This window comes from Nematolebias whitei, chromosome 14 (assembly GCF_014905685.2).
Source record: "Nematolebias whitei isolate Nwh7 chromosome 14, NemWhi1, whole genome shotgun sequence".
Taxonomy (NCBI): domain Eukaryota; kingdom Metazoa; phylum Chordata; class Actinopteri; order Cyprinodontiformes; family Rivulidae; genus Nematolebias; species Nematolebias whitei.
Window position 1 is genome coordinate 38,594,182 of NC_056511.1, and position 24,222 is coordinate 38,618,403.

General features: G+C 38.2%; 1 protein-coding gene across 1 annotated transcript in view; it reads right to left on the reverse strand.

Annotated features, from left to right (window-relative positions):
* Positions 1 to 16,389, reverse strand: part of mink1 (misshapen-like kinase 1) — a 41,005-nt gene extending 24,616 nt beyond the window's left edge. Inside the window, exons 1-11 of the mRNA XM_037688106.1 lie at positions 15,708 to 16,389; positions 8,980 to 9,045; positions 8,436 to 8,618; positions 8,242 to 8,352; positions 8,061 to 8,151; positions 7,832 to 7,962; positions 7,693 to 7,747; positions 4,246 to 4,324; positions 1,976 to 2,151; positions 1,790 to 1,859; positions 1,480 to 1,690 (exon numbers count right to left, since the gene is read on the reverse strand). Of these exons, the coding sequence (XP_037544034.1) occupies positions 1,480 to 1,690; positions 1,790 to 1,859; positions 1,976 to 2,151; positions 4,246 to 4,324; positions 7,693 to 7,747; positions 7,832 to 7,962; positions 8,061 to 8,151; positions 8,242 to 8,352; positions 8,436 to 8,618; positions 8,980 to 9,045; positions 15,708 to 15,764 (1,230 nt within the window). The 5' untranslated portion in view covers positions 15,765 to 16,389. The remainder of the gene's footprint in view (positions 1 to 1,479; positions 1,691 to 1,789; positions 1,860 to 1,975; positions 2,152 to 4,245; positions 4,325 to 7,692; positions 7,748 to 7,831; positions 7,963 to 8,060; positions 8,152 to 8,241; positions 8,353 to 8,435; positions 8,619 to 8,979; positions 9,046 to 15,707) is intronic.
* Positions 16,390 to 24,222: the final 7,833 nt, after the last annotated feature.

Sequence of the window (24,222 nt, forward strand, 5' to 3'; positions counted from 1 at the left end):
GTCTTTCAAACTCGATTTTTATGAGTAATGTCCAACATAACGTTCTGCTCAATAACTACATGTCAACTTGAAATCAAGTCCAGATTTTATGCAGAGAAGACTGCATGCTCATGCAGAAGGTTTCAACAATCTGTCACCTGCTACAATATTTAATCAATACATGTACTTCTGGATACACTGAATGCATCACACTTCTGAAGGAAAACGGTTCAGCTGCATTAAATAAACCATGGAGGGATAAGAGAATCACATTTGACAAGTGATTAAGATCTCAGTTGGACATTTGTTTCTGCAGGAGCCTTTTACCTATAAATGTCAAACTTGGTCATGTCTTGGTTTCACACTTCCTCCAGCTGAAGTGTAATAGTTTGTATACCTCTGCAGGTGCATGGCAGCTGAACACAAATATCTCGCAGAGCTGGTTTAAACCTGTTCACAGACAGATAAGCTTTGTTGGCTGAGAGAAGGCCCAAAACCACAGCCACTAATACTTAATTCTCAAAAATATTAAAATAAATAAAAACTTATTTTTCCCACAGTAATTTTAGAAATGTATAGACATTTACTGCACTCCTAAAAAACAGTCATCTCACTTGATTTTTCTTTATTTATAGTTGAATTCATCATTGTTATAGGAACTCAACTTTGAAATATTCTATTAAATTTATTTATTCAACGAAAAATTGTACTCCTGTCTGTCAGTTAAAAGGTTTCCAAATTCCTACAGTGGAACCATCTACTGTAAATCTTCCTACTACACTTCACTTCGTGAACTTTTTGCCACTCGTGTTTGTTGCTTCTGAATTCAACGTGACCAAATCAAAACTAGTACCAACTGATACTAAAACAAATCATAAATGTTATAAAAACACAAGTCTTGGTGTCATCATTGGAGATAAAATTAAAACAAAAAAGCAGCAATTACTTCAACTACTGAATCATAAAAACTGTATACATTCAAAGTTTCCTTATAAATTGAGTTTTGCAAATAGGCAGAGTTACTCAAGTACTGCACAAAGCTTCACTTATATGCATTAAGGGTAATTATGGGATTAAATCTAAGACAGCACCACAGTGGGATTTAATTGTAAATATTCCATACTCAAATAAACATGAAATTAATTTTTAAACACATCAACTTTTTATACATCAGTTTGTGTATCTTCTTTTACTAATATACAGTAATTAATGTAAGTATCTTGCTTTGGTTTTTTTTTGTTTTTTTTATCTGACCTTTTACCTCCCTAGTGTGCAGAAGGATTTTCATCAAATTAATTACATGTTTTATAAACTGGTTTCAAAAAACTGATGAAAACTTAAAATAATGTATTAACAAAATAAAATTTTCAGTTTCATAGAACTCAGTAGAAAATAAAAAAAAGTCTGGTGCTCATTGATTTGTGAGGATGAAGTTGTCTAATTTGTGCAAAAAATCCAACTTCAAATGTTAAAAAGTTGTTACAGTTTTACAGGCGTTACCTCTTCAAGTCGACGGCGCTGCTCCTTCTGCTCCTCGATGCGTTTCTGGCGGTCATGCAGCAGCTGCCTCTTGTGCTCCTCAGGGTCCCGGCGCTGAGCTGCCAGTTGGGCCTGCTGCCTCTTGTGAGCCTCGGAGCGCTCTTTGTTTTCCTGCTGCAGCCGCTGGAAGTCTCGTCTCAATGTGGACTCGCCGGGCACATTGAGGATCGAACTGTTGATCGAAATTAGCAAATGTGAATGGACGAAGGATAAAAATAAAAACAACAACAAAGTTTTTAGGGTATTTGAAACGACAGTTAGTTGCAATTACCTTGACTCTCTATCATCACCACGGTTTTCATCCTCTTCATCGCTCCCACTGTACTCATACTCAGTCTCTTCTACAGACGGAATGAAGTGAAAACTAAATATTACAAGAATATTCTTAAATCATCCATTTGCATTTGATTAAAAAGTAGCTAAAGTTACACTCAATAGGTGATTCCAACTCGTTTACCTTTTTCCCCCCTCTTCTTGCGCGTTCGGTCAATGTGGTCTTTGAGCTGAATTCGGACCTGCCGCTCCGTGGGCTGGTCTCTGATGAAGGAATGCTTCAGCAGCTGCTCTGTGGATGGTCGGCTGTGGTACGTCTTGACAAGACAGCCTTCTATGAAGTCAATAAACTTCTTGGACCTAGGAGGAAGGGGAAGGACGATAAACTTCAAGGGGACAAAGGGAGTGGCAGGAGGCATGAAGACAGCAGAGAACAATCCTGATTCAACAAACTTCAGAGCATCAAAGACATCTCTCTTTATGTACTTATTGCAGCTTTGCAGGAAAAAAAAACTTTAGGAAAAAAAGCAAATAGCTGCAATTAACTCATCAATAAAGAGACGGTTTTAAAAAAATCTAAGAAACTACAATCCAATACATTTTCATTGAAATTGCAACTAAACTGTTTAGGCAAAAACAATACCTAAATGAATTAACTCAACAGCACCAATGTGGATAAATACCATTGTTTAACAAGTTTACTACACACAGCACCTTATCCGCTGTCAAAAAACTTTTATACAGTAATATAGCAAGCTATAGCAGTGGCACAGACAAACAAAAAGACCTCGTTTAAACTTTGACCTTGATTTGTGACCTTGACCTTGAAGCTAGATTGATGAAAAGTGTGTGCAACCCAACTAGTGATAATGCATACGAGTATCAAGTTTAATTAACTTAATTTAATTACAAACTTGATTCCAAAAAAGTTGGGACACTAAACAAATTGTGAATAAAAACTGAATGCAATGATGTGGAGGTGCCAACATCTAATATTTTATTCAGAATAGAACACAAATCACAGATCAAAAGTTTAAACTGAGAGAATGTATCATTTTAAGGGAAAAATCTGTTGTTTCCAAATTACATGGCGTCAACAAATCCCAAAAAAGTTGGGACAAGTCCATTTTTACCACTGTGTGGCATCCCCCCTTCTTCTTACAACACTCAACAGACGTCTGGGGACAGAGGAGACCAGTTTCTCCAGTTTAGAAATAGGAATGCTCTCCCATTCATGTCTAATACAGGCCTCTAACTGTTCAATCGTCTTGGGCCTTCTTTGTCGCACCTTCCTCTTTATGATGCGCCAAATGTTCTCTATAGGTGAAAGATCTGGACTGCAGGCTGGCCATTTCAGTTCCCGGATCCTTCTCCTACGTAGCCATGATGTTGTGATAGCTGCAGAATGTGGTCTGGCATTATCGTGTTGAAAAATGCAGGGTCTTCCCTGAAAGAGATGACGTCTAGATGGGAGCATATGTTGTTCTAGAACCTGAACATAGTTCTCTGCATTAATGGTGCCTTTCCAGACATGCAAGCTGCCCATGTCACAAGCGCTCATGCAACCCCATACCATCAGTGATGCAGGCTTCTGAATGGAGCGTTGATAACAACTTGGGCTATCCTTGTCCTCTCTGGTCCGGATGACATGGCGTCCCAGTGTTCCATAAAGAACTTCAAATCGTGACTCATCTGACCACAGAACAGTTTTCTATTTTGCCACACTCCATTTTAAATGACCCCTGGCCCAGTGCAAACGTCTGAGCTTGTGGAGCTTGCTTAGAAATGGCTTCCTCTTTGCACTGTAGAGTTTCAGCTGGCAACGGCAGATGGCACGGTGGATTGTGTTCACTGACAATGCTTTCTGGAAGTATTCCTGAGCCCATTCTGTTATTTCCTTGACAGTGGCATTCCTGTGCAAAACATTTTGACTAAATGATGTGTATACAATTAAAACTTGAAATGAGAAGATGCTATTGGAGTCTGGATGTCAAGTTTACCAAATGAGTCTATGAGAAGTAGGTAAAAGGAGCTGGAGGTTTGGACAAAGAACGCAACAAATTTAGATTTTTGCCCATATTCAGCAACATATCTTGATATTTCTTGCAAAAATCCGCATTGTTTCCATGCAGTGCTGTTCTCAAATGTTTTATATTTGCCGTTAGCCGCTCTTTTGTTGCACTGCAGACAATGCCGTGCTGCACCTTGTGCCCTCTTGCAGTTTTCCCCCCTCCTTCCCCAACATTGTAGATCACATTCATTTCCCGCATTAACTTTATTTCAAAGCAAACACGTGAATCAAGAAATGCTTACAGTGAGGCAGTTAACTGATTAAATCTTACATTCTTCCACGCTGAAATTTATTCTCGATTGGTTTGCAGCTCAGACAGAATTGGTTTGCAGCACACAGTTCAAGGCAATTCAAGAAAGGCTGCAAGATGGTTGCTCACTTACCATTTCTTGGATTTAAGTTTTGGAGGCGGGTTCCTGGGAATCAGGAACAGGGCTCTCATTGGGTGCATGTCACACAGAGCTACAGAAACAAAGAAGATTAGGAGTTAAATCCTCCTCCTAATGCTGAAAGCTAAGGAACAAAATTAAGAGCATATCAGATTTTGTTAGATAATTTCCACCTCTGTGGAGTATGTAAATCCAAGGCACCATTATTTTATTTTTACTTTACTTTTTGTTTGCTGAAACAAGGTTACAGCTGTTGTTATTCTATCTTTCCCCGTGCCCCAGGCTTATTGTTGGAATGAATGTAAAAGCGAAGACTGTGAGTCACTGTGTTCTTAGTGTAGGTAGGTAGCTAAACCTGACTGGTTAGCTTTGGAGTTTCACAGTAAATAGACTTTCATAGCACAGGCCTTTGGACACAAGCAAGAGGATTTTTTTTTTTTATTCCGGCTTTTACAGGCCCACATTAAACCTTAAGAAACAGCCAAACTTAACATGTGCTTCACATGACCTACAAATATTTTTAAGCATTGATCAGCTCTGATCATTTCCTGTCTGTGCAGTTTCGTCTCATGTAGCGTTTTATACGAACCTGGAGAAAACTGTTATGTTCGTTTCGTCAACAGTACAGAGTTTACAGCGCAGTATATAAAGGATTAATATATTTAATGCGTCACACTGAAAACCAAACGAAAAATAAATTTAATGTTGGAAATTGCAAACTGAATTCTCAAGTGTGTCAAAAGAAGATTAATAATTCATACGTTTAAAAATAAACCAGAAATCAACACTTCACCACGTGGTCCATCTCTTACATACAGTAAGCTCGACTGTGAGGCAAAATGATGAATCTCAGTTATGGTCACGTAAGTGACAAATATTTTATGCAATAAACTCTTGCTGTAAATGTTGAAGAATATATATATTTTTTTATCATTATTAAAAATAAATAAATAATAAAAATCTCAAGTTAGCAAGCTAACGTTTAAATAACCAAGCATACCTTAGAAAACTTAGCCAGAACAATAAATCTAATGTAGAGATAAATATATATCAGTGTAAATACAACATTTATCTTTGTTGTCCTCAATGAAATGCATTGCTTGTCTGAAATCTTAACTTCTCTGTAAAATAAAATGAATAAAAAAACACCGCTGCCATCAATACTAACTAGGCCTTCACCATACATGACTGACTGCTTAAACAATGAACAGGGAAGGGGGTTTCTTTGTTTGATTTATATTTTTGTAACACGCTTAACTTTATGGTGGAGGACAGAAAATGTGAACGCACATTAGGAAGACTGTTTCAAGACTTCAAGTGTTAAACAACAGGTTTAAAAGTAGTTGTTTTCTTAGATTCTTGGGGGTACACAAAGCTAAAATATATTCAGCCATTATCGGCGTTAGCCTGCCCCTCCCAATATCGGCAACAGCGATTGCCAAAATTTCCATATTGGTCGGGCTCTAGTATGAAGTTTTGTTAAATTATTTTGAGAAGATTAGAAGTTATAAGCAAGACAAGAGAAGTTTACAACATACGGAAATTATCCTAGAATACATCCACCTTTCAACAGGCATATAATAAAAAGGGAATCAGAAAAACAATTTCCCTAACTAAAAAATGAGAAAAAGAAAGCGTTAAGATAAATGTTAATATGATGTCATTGGTTGTTAAGTTTAGCAATATTTGGGATGAGAAATATTTTATTAGTAAGAAATATTAAGAAACAAATACAGCCAACTTTAGATATGTTGTTTTGATTGATCAACTGACGAATCAGCACAACTATCAGAAAAAAACAAATCTAAAGGCAGGAACTATTTTCTTTCCAAAAGCTTCCTTCAGTAATCAGATGGAGTAAGACATCCTGCATAATTTATAACATAACACCAACAGCAGCTTGACAGCCCGCCTGTAAACCTCACTGAACAGCAGCAGTCTGAAGACGCACTGTGGTCTCCATCAGTGATGTGAAAAAGACTTTCAGAAATGTACAATTAACTACACAAATATATTTTTCAAAGAAGAAAAACTTAATTTAACCAAAAACTTGATCAACCAAAGACACCTTCCAATCAGAGACATACAAATATTTGGACTCTAAATTTTAGCCAAAACATAGAAGTATAGTCAAATTAATTACATAACAAAGCTTATCTGCTTTAATCCATTTAAAAAAAATTACATGTGCATTAGATATAATTGTACTATTGCTTCAAAACTTTTTATTAAAGGGTGCACTTTTTTTTCCTCTCAGTAATGAAGATTAGAGTTTGGATCAGATTCCAGTTATGGCACTTGGAGCTGGAGCTAAAAATAAACAAAATGTTGCCAAGGAAGTAAAAAAAAAACACACACACAAAAAAAAACATTAAATATTCAACTACTGGTACATGAAACACAATCAGCAGAAGATAAATGTTTTTTTTTCCCCCCCAAAGAGAATAATAAAAAAAAAATGGTGGTAACCTCAAGGTGCAACCCATTCATAATCATAAAGAGATATAAAGCTTTAGAGTCACACAAAGCTAGTTGGGCAAAGCTTTACAGAACAATCAAACAGGGATCACAAAACACACAATGAGAAAGTCCCAGGAGCTCTTTAGAAACTTCAGCTGTGACAAACTCAATTACCTGATCTCAGAGCTGCACTGACACCTGCAGCAGCTAAAAACACAAAGGCTGACAACTCTACGTGCAACCTTCGCAGGAAACGCCTAACAAAGCAACTTAAAAAGGAAAACTTTTATTTTTTTAACTAAGGCAACAAATACGAGCTCCTAATCTAGGAACCTGTATATGAAAACGTTTGCATTATCCAAGTCTTACAGTCTTTATATCTGTACTTCCAATTAAATTGTAATTGCTTAGTTTCCAAGCTTCTGTGGTTTAACTGTAATACTTTATTTTAAAGGGTAAGGGTCCTGTTTAGCTAACCAAAGCAGCCTTGTGTACATTTTGTGTGATTTTAGATTTTGTATCCAAAAACAAAACCAGATTTTACAGTAAACTCCTTAAAGCTGGTATGGAAGGTGGACAACATTCAAACTGTTCATACGCATCAGTTAAAGGAAAGCAACTATTGGTCAAACATCTTGTAGCACACAATAAGCTGCTGGTATTAAGCCTCTTTTATACCCGGACATTCTCTGCAGAAACAGGTCAACAGATTTTCATCGATTCTTTGGATTTGCAGCAGATCTCCAGGCAGACAGATCTTCCAATGAAGCAGAAAGAAAGCTGCCAGCCGCCAACTCACAACTACACTATCTTAATTACAGTGACTCAGCTGTCCATCTGAAGACACAGACAACAAAGCTGCACTCATTCATTAGGTCTTTAGGACTGATGATGGGAAATCAACCATTTCTGAGTGGACAGAAGCGTCTCATTAAACATGAAGCAGGAGAAAAGGTCATGCAACAGGAAGTGAACACTTACGAGGAGCTCCCTCTGCCATCTCTATGGCTGTTATTCCCAAAGACCAAATATCACTCTGTAAAGCAGACGGGAAAGTTTCAGTCATTTGCTCGTACAGCTTTGTGCACACGTACACTCAAACGCAGCATGCGGCAGTTACCCTGAAGTCGTAGGTGGAGTCTGGGTTCTCATCACAGGCAATGACCTCAGGTGCCATCCAGTAAGGAGTACCGATGAAAGTGTTCCTGCGTCCGACAGTCCGATCCAACTGAGCACTCACGCCAAAATCAACTGTGGGGGAAAAAAATAGATCAGAGGAGGAAAAAAAGTGTGAGGAATATTATAAACAGACAAAATTCAGCAAAACTCAGCATTTTCAATCTGCATACCAAGCTTGACCTCTGCATTTTCCGTCAGCAGTACGTTCTGGCCTTTGATGTCTCGGTGGATAACTTTATGGGCGTGAAGGTGAGAAAGGCCCTGTTCACAGACAAAGAAGTCAACTCTGGTCAGTGAATAGCGAGCTTCAGCTGCATAATTGATTTGATGGGTGCAACTACAATTTCCCACCCTTAGGATCTCCCTGCAGATGTAAGCAATCCAGTCCTCCTTCAGGGAGCTGCCTTTGGTGTTTTTCACCAGGTCGGTCACGGATCCTGCTCCACAGAACTCCATTACCAGCTGTGCACAGACAAACACAAACTCAGTGACTGTGATTAAAAGGGAATGCTTATATAATGAACCAGATAAAACAATGAACAGACCCAAAGTTGGTCATCGTGTCCTGGTGGGCTCTTCTTCACAAAGGCACCGTAGTACGTGGCTATGTTGCGGTGGTGACTGTACTTCTTCAGCATGTTGATCTCTGCTTTGATCTCCTCCTCCTCCTCTTCTGTAACATCCATCACTTTGATGGCAGCCAGTTGGCCTGTCTTCACGTGACGGCCCTGATTAAAGAACAAGTTGAATCTTTGTAACATTCACTAAAATAAAAGTTGCCCTCCATGTTTCTAAAAATCTAAGGTCTTTACTAATTAAGTGTAGCTAATTGCTCTCACGCTTTCTTTCTGAAGCTTCTCATCATTTAGTCTCAACTGCCTAAATCTCATAATCCAGATGGTTGAAATTTCTACTGACACAGCAATAAGCTAATGTAGTCTGAGAAATTAATGTGCAAACCTTTGAACAAAAAACAGACCCTATAATGGGCTTTGTACATATCCCAGCTTCTTAAAAGGAGACGTGCTGAATATAGCCACACATAGAGGTCAGGACTGAACTGGATGTAATGTAGACATCATGGCTCACCTTGTAAACCTGCCCATATGTCCCATTGCCAACAACCTCGACCAGCTCAAAGATCCCCGCTGGATCCTGGAGGAGAGAGAGATTCATGTCTCATTCAGCAAATGGAGCGAGTTCAGAAAAATTTGCACATGAAACTAATTAGAAACATCTCAATACGTTTACAACCCTGCTTTAAAAAAAATAATAAAGCACACTTTAAAAAGTTTAAATAAATAAGATTAACTCAAAGCATATGTTTATTTTTAATTGTAAGTGGGTGATGCTCGCTTTGTTTAGCTCCAATTTTTTCACATTTACTCTTTAATGAAGCGGGGGTTGCATCGTTTTGTTACTTTCAAGATTCTCCAGTTAAAACGTCACACTTATGGTAAATAGTAAAAGACCTGCTTTTGAAAGTGCTGCAGTCTGACTACATTGTATTGTACAAAGACTTAATAATTCTCAAAACAAAATACCAAGGAAGAGAAAAAAGCAGGTCTAAAAACACTTTTTTTCTCTCATTACAATTTTTAAAGCCCGTGTTTAACATTTATTGCAACATGTTCCTTGACATCCAGTCCACACAGAATACAAACTTCCTCTAATATACATCAAAAAGACAAAGTTGCCATCACTTTAACAAATGGTGTTACAGAAGACCATATTTTATAATAACTGTTCATTTAAAGTTGCTGTTATCTTTTCCATATCGTTTAAGACGGGTGGATGAGGCCTGAACCAGTTTGGGTTGTCAATATAGATGCTGATCTATGCTCTGACTGGCATCAAATACAGAGAGAAGTGACACCAACGATCAAAAACTTAAATCCACTCGATCAAATCTGAGCCGAGATGACACCAAAGCTCAACCATCCTTCTGATCCAAACAGGAGCCCTTCATTTAGTAGAATGGCACATAGAACAAAAATAAAATAAAGATTAAATCAAGGACAAGCAGTCATTCCAGAGACATGTGGTGCATGTGGCAGAGGACTCGGGTCATTGCAAACTGAACAAGTGGAGGTCAACGATTGCTCCCTCCCCATCAGGCTGAATGAGTTTTAAAGCAGACACCCAGGAGAACAAATGATTGACTTCTTTTTTGAACAGTGACTTGCACAACAATGTTAAAGCAACAGTTCACATCTTTTGAAGTGGGGTTTTATGGAAAAGAAATAAACAAATATCTTGCTTTATACAGTGGATGTCTCTTTTAACATCAGATTGGAGAATAAGTTCAATAACAACTGGAACAACAAGCTAATGGCCAGTCTGATTAAAGTCACCAACAAAGTAAACTGCTGTCGTGTTTAAATGTCTTCAGTCTTCTTTTTTAATAATTCATAGGAATTCAGTTTTATATTTATATTTCTGTCAATTTTGCATTACAGTCAATCCTTTAAAAATTAACCTCTCATTTTCTAAATAGTCTTTCAAAAAGCTATATACTGCAGGTAAGCCGTTTACTCGTAACCTTATCTCAGGACCCCACATCCAAAGATATAGACAAGTCTTGGTATGGTGACTGCTGTGTGATGTCTGTGCAACATCTGAGAGTCATCAGGTTTTACTCCGCTCTACAGACACCATATTCAAGAAAATGCTAAACTAAAGCACTTACTGTAAAAAATCCCTTTCACCTCTTTCATAAGGTGTTTAACCTTCGCTGCATTAAATGAAGGAAAAACTAACCTTTATTTCTGAGGCAATAAGGCCTCCACTTCAGAGAAACGCTCATCTGGAAGCAGGCTTCATTTCAATCGTTCTAAACTCACCACAGACATTTTAAAGTTCAAGTAATGCAGGTTTTTTGAAGATCGTACGTTTTAATGTTTTTAACTTGAGCATCGATCATTTTTCTTTTAACCTTGATAGCAGCTGCAGCTTTACATCTTCAGCACTGGTTTTCACGTCTTGTCTTAATATACTGTATTATTTTACATAGTGTTTAGCATATATCTAAGATCTTGTAGCATATTGTTTAGCGTATATCTTATTCAATCAACCTTTGTTTATACAGGTTTATCCCATTGAGCCTTGGGGACTCTGATTTTAACAAAGAGCAATGAAACAGCTAGGTTGTAAGGATCCATATATACCATCTCTTTGTACTTTATATTTTTGCTATTTTGGGTGTAACTGGGACCTTGAGTACACAGTTTCGTTCCATCTCATGTACCACGTGATGCAAATGACAATAAAGAAACCTTGAACTTGCACTCTTCCTGCTTGTAGTTTATTTTCTGATTTCTGGACACAAGTCATGGTTCCCAACATTTCATGAAAACAAAATTCCCTAAATTTTCCCTGATTTTTCTTCGACTAAATCCTGAAATTCCAGGAGATATTTCAATAACATAAAATGCTCAGAACTCATCTTAGGTGGCGTGTAGAGTCACATTCAGGGACTACAGGAAGTAAACTGTAGTCTACGACACGTGCATTCATCCATCATTCCTAAAAATTAATCATGTCGTACATCCGATACTACAAAGCCACCATAGTCAATCAGTGAGGATGCATATACTGCAAAACATGGACTCAAGTTATACTAGAATACTAACATTAATACATGTGCACGTCAAAATCTCAGAATGATTATCTTTTAAATTAGCAGATCAGTGCTCAAAGTCTGTTTTTCCCCGTCTTCAAAATGTGAAAGTCATTTTCCAGTTTTTCCCCCGACTTCCAGACTTACTGGGAACCCTGCAAGATGCACTCTATCCTCCCATTGTATTCTGAATATGACTGAAATGATAATACAGTAAAGCGAACTTGACCTACAGACATGTTTGCAAACACAATCATAAAAACAAAAATTTAAGATACCCCTAATGGTTTTTACTTTGTAAATTATGCCAAACTATATCCAATATTTCATGTTCAAATTGATCATTTAAAACTCAATATTTCACCCACAAGCCTCGACAGAAAGCAGACAATTTTATACACTAAATATTTATAAATACACAAAAATAGACCGACATCCTGAATAAAACTTCAGTCTCTCTTTGGATTTTATGTTCCAGCTGCTGTGAACAAATATTTCACTGACACTAATAATGAGCAGGTTGCTGTGACTAAATTATGCAACCCCCTCCCCACACTTTCACCAGAGATGAGGGGAAAATGACAAGCATTTCCACTTTCATGCAATTTCAATATGGCTTTAAGATTATGTGTGGGCGGTGAGACTGCTGCCTTGGGTTTAAAATGTACACCGTGACCTATCCGGCTTTCATCTATATCCAATCATCGTTTTTCAGCCTTCATAATAAAGACTTTCCTTCAGGAGGAAGAAAAAAAAAATCTGCAAAGAAACGACCAGGCATTGATTCAAATGTAGATATCTCATCTGATGACACCACCGCACAGATTTTTTAGGCATGTTATGTATAAAGGAACAAAAGAGTGAGGTAAACCAGGAGGGAAGAGAATGATGGTATGGAAGGAAATAATGTAATGATTGAGTGGGTGTTGAGGCAGAGGCGGTAGCTTCACCCACATCCAGCACAGAGTGGGATGAGAGGAACGAGCTGAAACAAGGGGAAGGGTACAGTTAAGCACACGGTCAGATAAACAATGTCTAACAATCGTAGGGAAAAAAAAGGCAATAACAGCCAGCTGGCAGGAGTTAGTCTACTTAAACATAAAACATTGCAAATGGAAGATATGATATTCTGACAATGTGCAATCTCAGTATAATGGAGGAGAGAACAACAAACACTGACAGACGACACTATTATTCAACCCAAACGTTAAGTTTTGATTAAAAAAGGAACATCGGTTCACCGGTGAAGGTCTGAGGAGGAAGTAAACACGTTTCCTGCAAGGGTGCTAACTTAGCTGACACAGGAAGTCATTGAAGAAAAAAAAAGATGTCCCATCTGTGGTTACACAGCTGCAGCAAACAGCAAAAAATAAAAATCGTGATTCTAAGAGATTTTTGAGTAACGGGACTAAATTTATCATGCATTTCTTTACGCATACAGTAGTCAATGTGTTAAGTTTTTCCCCTTTCTTGTTATTTTACAATAAAGCCGAGTAAAACTCGCACATCCTTTTGTTTTAATAATAAACAACTCACTTGTGTAAGAACATTTCAGCTAAACATAACTGCACTCTGTCTGGGTTTAAGGAAACAAAGATCACAAGACTTCGTTTCTCATGAGTTTCGTTTCCAGAGGCCTGGTGTTATTTGCTGATCAGCATCCAGTGGTATCACCAACCAAAATCTTGGTTACATATGAAAACGGAACATGAAAGTTATTTCCAACAACAGATGACATTAAAAGGCTGTTTAATGCATTTTATCATGTTGATCCCATTTCTAAAAATGTAACCTACAGTCTTGCAACAAACACCATTCAACAGAAGACTTGATTTATTCACTGCCGTCTGAATTGTGTTTTCATTTTGCTGCAGTAAGCTTTTATGGAACATTCAATTTTGTTGCAATGTTTATTGAAAGATGCAGTAATCAAACCACTGACATGCTGTTTTCCTCTGTATAACTTTAATATGGAAAGTATTCTTTAATGAGTGTCACTGGTGTTTTCTTAATTATGTCCGCAAGCCAAAAATGGGCAGGAATGACACTCACACAAAGATGTTGCAGTAAATAGTTGTGTCAATGTTCGACCCTATTCTAACGTCCAACAGGTGACAGGAACCCCCGGTGTTGCAAAACGCAAACAAAAGTCGGAAGAATACTAGATCATATGGATGAGGACTTTCAAAGCAAGTCCTTTGTGCAAATGTTGTGTGTATGTGTATATATATATATATATATATATATATATATATATATACATGTTTATGCCTTTTAAGGATGTACATAGTTTTTATTTGAAAATGACAAACTGAAAAACTAACTTTTGTCACAGATAAAACTCTAAACGGCATCTTTAAAAGGTCAATTTCCAAAATCACAAGAACATTTTCACACATCTCTTGTGGCCAAGAGATTCTGGTGCAGAGACAAAAAAATAAAAAATAAACTCATAATAAAATGAAAGCAAACAGAGCAGATCCCGTAATTTTACTTTAGAAAACCAAGTGATTTCTGATTAATCAGGGAGCAAAAAGGTAGATCAGAACTGAAAAACTAACTAAAGGAATGGGTTCATTGAAATACACAAGAAACTCAAAAAAAACTAATTAATTCCCAGATCTGCAAAGTAGTTGGTAATCATTTTTCCCTGTGTCCATGTATGCAGGACCCTGTGCTGCAGAGCATATTATGCATTAAAACTGAACAATGAGCAAAAGTCTTATCTTGTTCGACCCAGGTAATGGAACTTTCCAAATTAGAAAGCAAAAAAAACTAAAACGCTTTAATGCTACTGATTTTTCTGAAGATATTAAAAAAAAACACTGGAAACCCTTGAACAAGATTCTCAAACTGTGGTACAAGTACCTCTGGTACCCAGAAATTTTTTTTTATTGATTTCAACACCTTAACTTTGACAAGTTAAATAGGAAGATGGCTGCACAGTGGCACAGTTGCATGACTTCCTCTAAGCAAGAAGCTTTCAGGTTCAACTTAAAGTAGTCTTCCAGTCTTTCTATGTGATGTTTGTATGTTCTCTACCATGCCTGTGTGGGTTCTGTCTCGTTACTCTGGTTTCTTTCCACAATCAAACAACATACAGACTATAATAACTGGCAATTCCAAATTATTTGTAGGCAAGAGTGAGAGTGGCTGTCTGCTGAAAATCTCTTTGTGGCCCTGTGATGGACCTGACCAGTGTGTACCATGACTCTCGCACAACGATCGCTGAAGATCATGCTTGAGGCCCTTCACAGATGCATGGATGTTATAATGGTGGGGAGGAACAACGGCTCAACTCTTGAGCCTCTCCTGGATAACTAAACTTCTCAAGTCTATTCTGAGAAAACTCATTTAGACTGCTTGTATCCTCACTCTTGATCTGTCAGGCACTCCCCAGAGTTCACGACCATAGGTGAGGTTGGAAACACTGACCGTCTGGTAAACAGGGAGAGTGGACTAGTACAGTCTGCAATACTGCTGAAGCTGCACCGAGCCATCTGTCGACCTCCTGCTCCATTCTTCCCTCACTTATGAACTCCTCCACTTGAGGCAGAACCTCACTCTCAACCAAGAAAGAGAGGCTCCCCCATTTCCCAACTGAGGAACAACTGAATAAGTAATTGACTGCACAACTACCAGAATTGTGAACTTAATGGCACAATTTTTACTAGCCCTCCCAAAAATGTTGATAGTGACTGTCTAGCCTAGTCACAACTAGTCTTGTGATCAAGAATCATGTCAAGAGGAAGTATCAGAATAGAAGGCAGCAGGCCTGTTTATTCTTTGACAAGTTTCCTGCCTGGTACAGGAAAGAGGGGTCCAAAAGGCCAGGTAGACACCCCCCCCCCCCCCCTCACAAACAAATAAAAACTTTTTGACATATCCTCAATATCAAACCATCCATCAACAACAAGTAAGCTCTGCCACCAAGAAGCATTTTCAGAAAGGAGGATCTAATGTTTTCATAATCAACTCTTCTTTTTAGTGGAGAAATCAGACGAGATGTCCTGTGGATGTGTGATTTCACCACAGCTGCCTACATCACAGGCTGGGGGGTATCTCACCTCAACTTTGTTGCGTGGGTTGGAAGAAAACTCGGATGACAACATTTGAAACAGTCTGCCATAATTTGCAGGACTAAAACGCTGCACAGTTATCCTGCAATAATAATGATGATGATTATAATAATACTCACCCTCAGAGCTGCGAGGTCTATGTCATCCAGGCTTCGTGTGGGGGCGTTTTCAGACATATCTGCCAAAACTTAGCCAACAAGTGAGCCAGATTTTACGCAATTAGAGCTCGTTTTTGGAGAGGGGTGAGTTAAAAGGATGTTTTAGCAGGTTGTAGACACCCTACAGTGGTTTTCAAATAATCTGATGCTGCAGATTAGATTAGCAAACCCATCGCGACCAGGCAGCCGCCACAGACGCACCCAGCTCGGCTAGCTTCACGTCAACTCCGCCCGAAACCTCCGCTGTTTTCTGCAGTTTTACCAAAACCAGCCCGCTGCAGAATCCCACCGAAATTAACGAGACGCAAAGTACGATATTTGAAGAAAGTGTCAACGTCCCCGCTGATCGGCCATCATCTGACAAGTGTCGGGTTTTAACTGCGATGCACCTTTAGAGCTGTTGGACACCTTGCTGCGTTCATGTTCACGTTTTCTGCTCGACATCCCTGAGAAAATAATGTCGGGTTTAAATCACTGGCGCGTGCCGAAGACGAAAAATATGTTCAAAACAGCACTTTAACGCCCAGGAGGAACATTGTTTTTAAAAGTGCTGATAACCGTGGAAATAAAAAAACTAACGACCGAGAAACGCAGTTTTTTTTTTTTTTAGAAACAACGCAACGTCTGATGTGATGGCGTCCGGGTCCGTCCGCACCAGAACCGACCGTCAGGCTGTCATTAGCCGGATAATTTTTTTTTATTTTTAATTAAACGCCTCGTTTGACACGCAGCCTCCGCCGCTGACAGTTGTCAAACTTGCTCCCACGATTTAAATATCTCCAAATTTCACAAAGTAATCGGAATAAACCTAAACCAGGTGTGCGCGTGCTATCTTTATCGCTCACGCGTTAGCTAACGTAGCTAAGCTAGCAAGCTAAACTGTGTTTTCCAGAAGGAATTAATGGAAAACGTGAAAAACTTTCGCTCCTGGTCCGTTTTCTGTGTTGACAGTCGCGACAAGCACCGCCAGCCTTCAGGGGAAAACACAGACAGGCACCGTAATGGTCACGATATTCACCCGAACCCCCTAGAGGCGGAAAGTCTGCGTCTTTAAAGTTCAGCTCTGCAGTCGAACCCCGGTGACCCGTTTGTATTCCAACACTGCTCCAACAGTGCAAGATATGGTGCAGTTCTACCTGCCGAGACACCGAAACTTGTTATTTCGCCATGTTTTGACTCCCAAGTCAAGGTATGGCAAGCCGATGTACCATATACTAGCAGAGGGCGGTACTGTAGTCCTTAAAGCAAAAAAAAAAAAAAAAAAAACGTCATTAATTACCTCCACTCAAAAATGAACATTTGTTGTTTAAAATACCATTTACCATAATTAGCATTTTAAATTGTCAAACATTAGTATTCTTAGGGCATGCTATTCATTTAGTGGCCCTCCAGCCTTTGGGTGAGCTCAAACCAGCCAAACAATGAGTTCACTTAGAATAAAACTAGGTTTTAAATCAGAAAATAAGATGTGCTTAATAAATATTCCCATTAGATGGGTTAATTTTAAATAAAAGAGGTTTTATATTTCAAAATCAATTTACACGATGACAGTAATGACACAATAATGACATTCAAATGTCACTCTGGCCCCCTGAGCAATTTAGTTGAATAGTGGCACTTTTATTAAACAAATGCTAAAGTTTGAATATAAAGCTGTAGCTAAATGCAGCAAAACCAAAAACAAAAGCAAAATGCTAAATGTACCATAATCAAAGCTAAATGCTAAGGTTAGCAAAATGTAGATAAATGCTAACAGTAGCAAAACTGTTGCGTAACTTTGAGGTTCCATTGGTGCCAAAAATATGTTTATGTGTCTATGTAAAGTGTGTATGTAGCGTGATGTGTATATGTAAGGTGATACGTTAAGTGATAAGTTTATGTAAGGTGACATGTTAAGTGATATGTAGTATGTTATTATGTTATGTTAGCACATATGTAATGTACAATGGACCGTAGTAATGTGATATGTTAAGAGCATATGTAATATGATATGTTAGGCACAATGCAATACATAGGTATGCTATAATACATATCATTTAACTTATTACTTAACATATGCACCTAACATATCCCATTACATATGGGCTTAACATATCACCATCAATATACACAACCCGCTACATATACACTTTACATAGACACATAAACATATTTTTGGCACTAATGGAACCTCATGACTTCATTTAATTATGTGTAGTTTTACATGCCACCTGTAAATTTGCTATATTCAGGTTTTAAAGGTACAGAAGAAGTCAGACGGGGTGTGAGATTAGCATTAAGTAAGCATTTTAAATTAAAGAAACGAGTTAAAAGAAGCTGAAACAGAAGAAGACGAATTCTTTTTGCTAGCACACAGCCAACGAGGTGCTTGTTTTATTTCTGTATTTTATTTTACAAAAATTGTACAAGCATTATTGAGATTTGTTGTTTATTGTTCTTAAGAGTTAATTGTTTATTTTATGTGTCTTCTTTAGTTTTCACGTACCGAATTTTAATAAATTCACCGGTTTGAGGAAACCACTTGTGTCTGGGCGTGCTTGAATGGAATTATATTAGCAAAACCATAGCATAAAGTTTAAATTAGCAAGACAGTTATGGAGCACTAGGAAAAACTCATTTTAGCTATTTACAATTACAAGTTTCATTTTAGATTTCCACAAAAAGAAATCCTAATCCAGAATGTTCTAATATAAATTTGGAATAATCTAAAACCTATTCCAGTTCTTAAAAATGTCATTAGGAAAATAACCAAAGAACCATAAACATGATGCAACAGCGTAATTAGAAATATTTACTAAGATATTATGATATTTTAATGTAAAACAGGTTAAATGGAAATTATGACTTGCAATAACCTTCTGAAATTTGAGTTTCTCCATAAAAATATCAAAAATCTAAAATTGTAAAGCAATTTGAAACGTTGAAATATCCTTTTTTTTATATATAAATGTGAATGTTATTTAAGATCATTCTTATGTCAAGTCTAGAATTACTTTTATTTTGACGTTTTTTTATTGAAATCTAACGTGGCGGGTTTTGTTAATTATATGTTACAACGGCCTACCATACTCCTCCCACCTCAGCCTTGATGTACTGCGCTGTAGTCCAGTGGGTTTGACTCCAGTCCTCAAGTGTTCTCTGCTGTTGAAGAGCTACGGTGCTTCATGAGGGACAAAATACCTGAAAACAAAATACAATTGTGGCTCTCAACCTACGCAGCTGTCTGCCGCTCTGCCTGTTCAACCGAAGTCATTTTCTGAAACTTCAAGTCATCCTGTTGTCTTATTTGATCAAACTAGCCCAGTACTGGGCACAAACACACTTTTATGAAGTCTGATTTAAACTCATAACAGTTATACAGTTATACTGATTACTTTCAGCTTGTTAACACGTGAAACAACGTTAACTTTAGGTTTAGCTGACCTAGAATCTGTTTCTCTGTATAAATAAGGAGAATGTTTGAAAACAAAACCCTGTTGTTTTTTTAAACTCTAAAAATCCCCTGTGACAAACTGGTTGTTTTATCTAAAATAGCTAAATCGTTAGGTGAAATGAGGCGAACTAAAGTAAAAGTGAGAATTATTCAGCTACTTTTATTACTGTTATTATCCTGTTAGGGTAGTACAACCATCCATCCATTATCTTTACCCGCTTCTTCTTTTTTGGGTCACGGGGGTCACTGGTGCCCATTTCCAGCAGTCACTGGGCGAGAGGCAGGGTACACCATGGACAGGTCCAGTCCATCACAAGGACACAAAGAGACAAATGAGACAAACAACCATTCATTCTCTCATTCACACCTAGGGGCAATTTAGAGTTACCAGTCAGCCTAATATGCATGTTTTTGGTTTGTAGGAGGAAACTGGTGTACCTGAAGAAAACGCGCATGCACGGAGAGAACATGCAAACTCCACCCAGAAAGGTCCCGGGCCGGAATTCTATCTGGCAATCGTCTTGCTGAGTGGCAACAGCTGTACCAACTGAGCCACCGTGCTGCATGTGAAATACAAATAACACTAATTTCCAAATACATTTGTATATTTAAGTAATTAAAAGGCAGGTGTAAAGGAGCAAAACGTGCATTAACTGTAAAAAGATCACAGGTGGTGTAAGTCAGGGGTCAGGGCTCTGGGGCTACTTATTGTAGTTTTGACCACAATATTCATGAAAAGGAAGATTTATATTTAGAACCACAACAGTAAAAGCTCATTGTAGCAGTTTTCTTGTCCAGTTTTCTGCAACATGTGAGTAAAACTTCTGTAACAGAAGTTAAGACAAAGAGTAAACAGATGGGAGCCAGTTTCATCTGGTTAACTTCCAGTCACACAGAGTGGTCTTTCACTGAAATCCAAGGACAGTTTTACAAACATTTTATGTTTTGAGTCACTGAAATCAGGCATTCTGCAAAAGTCTAAGAGTAGTACAAATAAGAAGCTTGGCTTTCATAAAAAATAATAATAAAAAAAGATAAAAGTTTAAATAAATTAGGCTACTATTAGAGACGATTTAGAAATACCCAAAAACTTCTAATTTTTATGTTTGCTCAAATAATTTACTCGGATGCAAATATGTGTTGTTGTTTTTTTAATTCCAAAATGTGGTGCTTATAAATTTTCCACAAATATAGAAAGAACTGATAGACTTCCATAACTCAGTGGGTTACATTTTTATTAAAGGGAGTAATATTTCTAGTTAACTAAATTTCGGTGTGGTATTTACCGTATTTTCCGCCATAAACGTTGCTCTGCCCTATAAGTCACATGACTCCAAATATGTCTAATAAAGTGGAAAAATCCATAAATACGTCGCTTCGCCGTATACGTCACATCTATTATGCATCACCGCTGGCGCGTCACGTTTGTTACACATCACCGCTGGCAATGTGGGCCGGTGTTGTGCCAAAAATCTATTGGCTGCCAAATGGCAGCCGCGGGAGCGTGCATGGGAGGACTTTAACATGAATTTAACAAGATTAACACTTAAAAACAAATATTTGTTTGCTCGACATTGTAGTAAAGGTGTGTCTCAGTTGAACTTTTACTTAATAAATGCATTTTGATGGTCAAATTAGCTGCATTTCGCCGGGGCGGTGCAGCGAAATGAAGCTGATTTGACTGTTGTGCAGGCAGACGACATTGCCATTGTATGGCAAGCCGATTGTGTCATTAATATCCACTTTTACCTATTACATTATACAATGGCATGCCATACAGCTCGACTGCCATCTAGCGGATGAAAATGATAGTGTTCAATATTTTTAGTCAGAATGAATGAAAATGGTCATATCTCAGCCAAAATTTGGTTTATACTTTGTAAACATTGGGAAAAAATCCATAAATACATTGCTTCGGCGTATAAGTCACAGGGCATGCAAGTTATGCAAAAAAACGTGACTTATACAGTGAAAAATACGGTATATAAAACTCAATACAGAGATGAGTTATTGCAGTTTGTATCTTTATTTCAATCCTCACATAGGTTTTGCAGCTCTGGAGCAATTTTAGTAAGTGGGAAAAGAAGCAGAAGTGGCTCTTTTGATGGTTTTGGTTATAACTGAGCTCAAGTATTTCCAGTCCGATGACAGAGAATATCATCAAGTTAGCTTATCAGATGAACGTGGTTATTTGGTTTTTGAAAAATGTGAGTGGTAATCATCTGTTGGATCTGTGCCTGAGCCCCTGAGCAACAGTACCCGGGGCCCCCTGAGGGTGTTAATCCTGCCTGCTGTATAATCACAGCCCAGCGTTCCTCCTGACGTTTGTCAGTAAAGTAACAACAGCTCTGTTATATTTATTTACATCTTGGTTTTACCCTGCCAGCTCAGTATTTTTCCATTCAAGAAGCAAAATGCTCAAAAATGAAAATACTCACAGGCAACAAAAATCTAAGTTACGATAAGAAAAAAGTGCATTTTGTGATTTTTTTTTAAACTCCCAACAACAATGTGAACAATATGGTATTTTGGAGAAAGGACAAAAGTTTACTCATTTTGGTTGAGAAGAATTTCTAAATTGTTGTAGATACAAAAAAATTAAAAAGGCTTGTAAACATTAACTTTGTTTAAAAAAAGACAAGAACTTTCAATTCCCTTGATTTGATTTTTTTTTCTTATGCTTGGAAAATACATTTTAGTCTATTCTTAGAAACAAAAGAGTAAAATGTGTCCAGTTTACCTCTATCCATGATTAAAGCAACTGCAATTATTTTCTTTGAAAACGTCATGTGTAGTCAAGTTGTATGAATAAATATTCATTAGTCTACTTTTTGGTAAATGTTTGTGGTGATTTGTGCCATCCATCCATCCATCCATCCATTTTCTTTACCCGCTTATTCCATTTTGGGTCACGGGGGTCGCCGGTGCCCATGTCCAGCGATCACTGTGCGAGGGGCGGGATACACCCTGGACGGGTCGCAAGTCCATCACAGGGACACATAGAGACAAACGAGACAAACAACCATTCACTCTCTCACTCACACCTAGGGACAATTTAGAGTTACCAATCAGCCTGACATGTATGTTTTTGGTCTGTGGGAGGAAACCGGAGTACCCGGAGAAAACCCACACATGCATGGAGAGAACATGCAAACTCCACCCAGAAAGGCCCCCGGACCGGGATTTGAACCAGGGACCTGCTCGCTGAGAGGCAGCAGCGCTACCAGTTGCGCCACCGTGCTGCCCTCCTGTTTGTATGTTAAACTTAAAATTTATATAGTAAGATTCTTTCAGCTGAACCTCCCTGACACAACCTGGGCTCATGCCCACTAACTCGGGATCACAAGACCCCAATATGTAGTCCGCGGGCCACAAATGTTTCATGTATGTTTTGAAAGTTCACAGAACACCTTTTTTTCCTCATCCTGAGTTTGACTGAGCTCTTTTCATAAGCTTAAAAGTTTTGCTATTTCCAGAACAGTACACACTTAGCACCTCTCTATAAAATGCAGATGGTAACTGTCAAAGCTAATCTACATCAAAAGTTATTTAGTTAATTTAAAAATTGGTTGAAAACACTGGCTATTAGCCCAAAAAACAGAGTTCATGACAAAAACTGAACGGTCACGTTGCAGAATACAGAAAGCATTTCTGCTTATCAATAAACAATAAGTCTTGTCAAGCGACAATAAACGTCGTTCACATCATTTCATTAAAGCATACGACTTTAATGAGAGTGGGGAGAACCATCATATAACGGAAAGTTTGACTATGTTTGAAACCAGCAGAGTACAGCATTCAAACACAGACAGAGTGACTGGCTGCTCTGTGAGCAGGTGCAGCATGTGGACCTGCACGTTGTTTTTTATAGATGTCTCAAACCAACAAGGTACTGCTGCTGACCTGAATAGATCTGTCAAAAGGTTTCACAACTTGTTTTCTCAAACTGTAGGTTCAAAAGGCTCAACACCCCCACCGCATAAAAAAAAAAAAAAAAACTATTTTAAGAATAGAAACCTGTTTATGACTATATTGTGCACATCTGGACATCCTTCCAGGCTGTCTGGTATCTGCATGTTTTTGTAAAACAAACCACAATCGAGAATCCCTAAGAATATGAAATCTACAGTAAGATCTTGTTATCTGTCTCTGTCTGTACAGAACTTTGGTTGGCCTTGTCGCTGTTTTAAGTGCTCTATAAATAAAACGGTATGGTATGTCTCAAATTGATCCCTTCTAAAAAATATTCAAAACTCAACAAGCAGTACACCGATGTTCCACGTCGCAGAGGGATTTGAAAAGTAAATGTTTGTATTTTTAGAGATGAGTGTTTTTCATGCCTGAAATTGAACAGGGAATGCAAGTAAACCTTAATGTTTTTGCTGCAAGATATTAAAATGGGTAGGAGTTACACTGTGGAGAAGAAGATAATTTATTTATTTATTTATTTTTCTGGTTTGAGGCAGTGCAGAGTGACGGATCCTGGTGAATGGAGGGAGCAACTTCATCAACCACCAGGTGCAGTGGTGGAGCCAGGGGGAGGCCAGTGGTGGCCTTGGCCACCATAAATTAATCTTTGGCCACCCCATTCATTTGAGGATACTATACTTTTAAGCAATACAAAAACTAGAAAGCATAGTTTCCTAAAATGATAAGGGTGGGCAGTTTACATTTAAGGCTCCAGTATACTGCTGCGTACGTCCGTTCACGCGTACGTACACGTGTACTGTACGCAGAGGGTTCAGACATGATACTCCAGCGTACACCCCGAGCAGCTGCAGAGCAGCTTCACAGACAAGGGGCGTTTACCTTCGGGACAAATTGAGGTTGCCGATTAGTCATTTGCTGACACGCCTACTGGATTGATTGACAGGTCGGAAAAATGGAAAAAAAAGCGAGCGCTGGCAGCTTCCGCCGCAGTGGTGTTCTGTGTTTATATGTTGTTAATAAAAAGATCTAAAAAATAAATAAAAAAACAGGGAGCGCTGGCTCTACAGCCCACACATCAGACCAGCCCACCAGGAAATCTCCAGACCCTCCCGC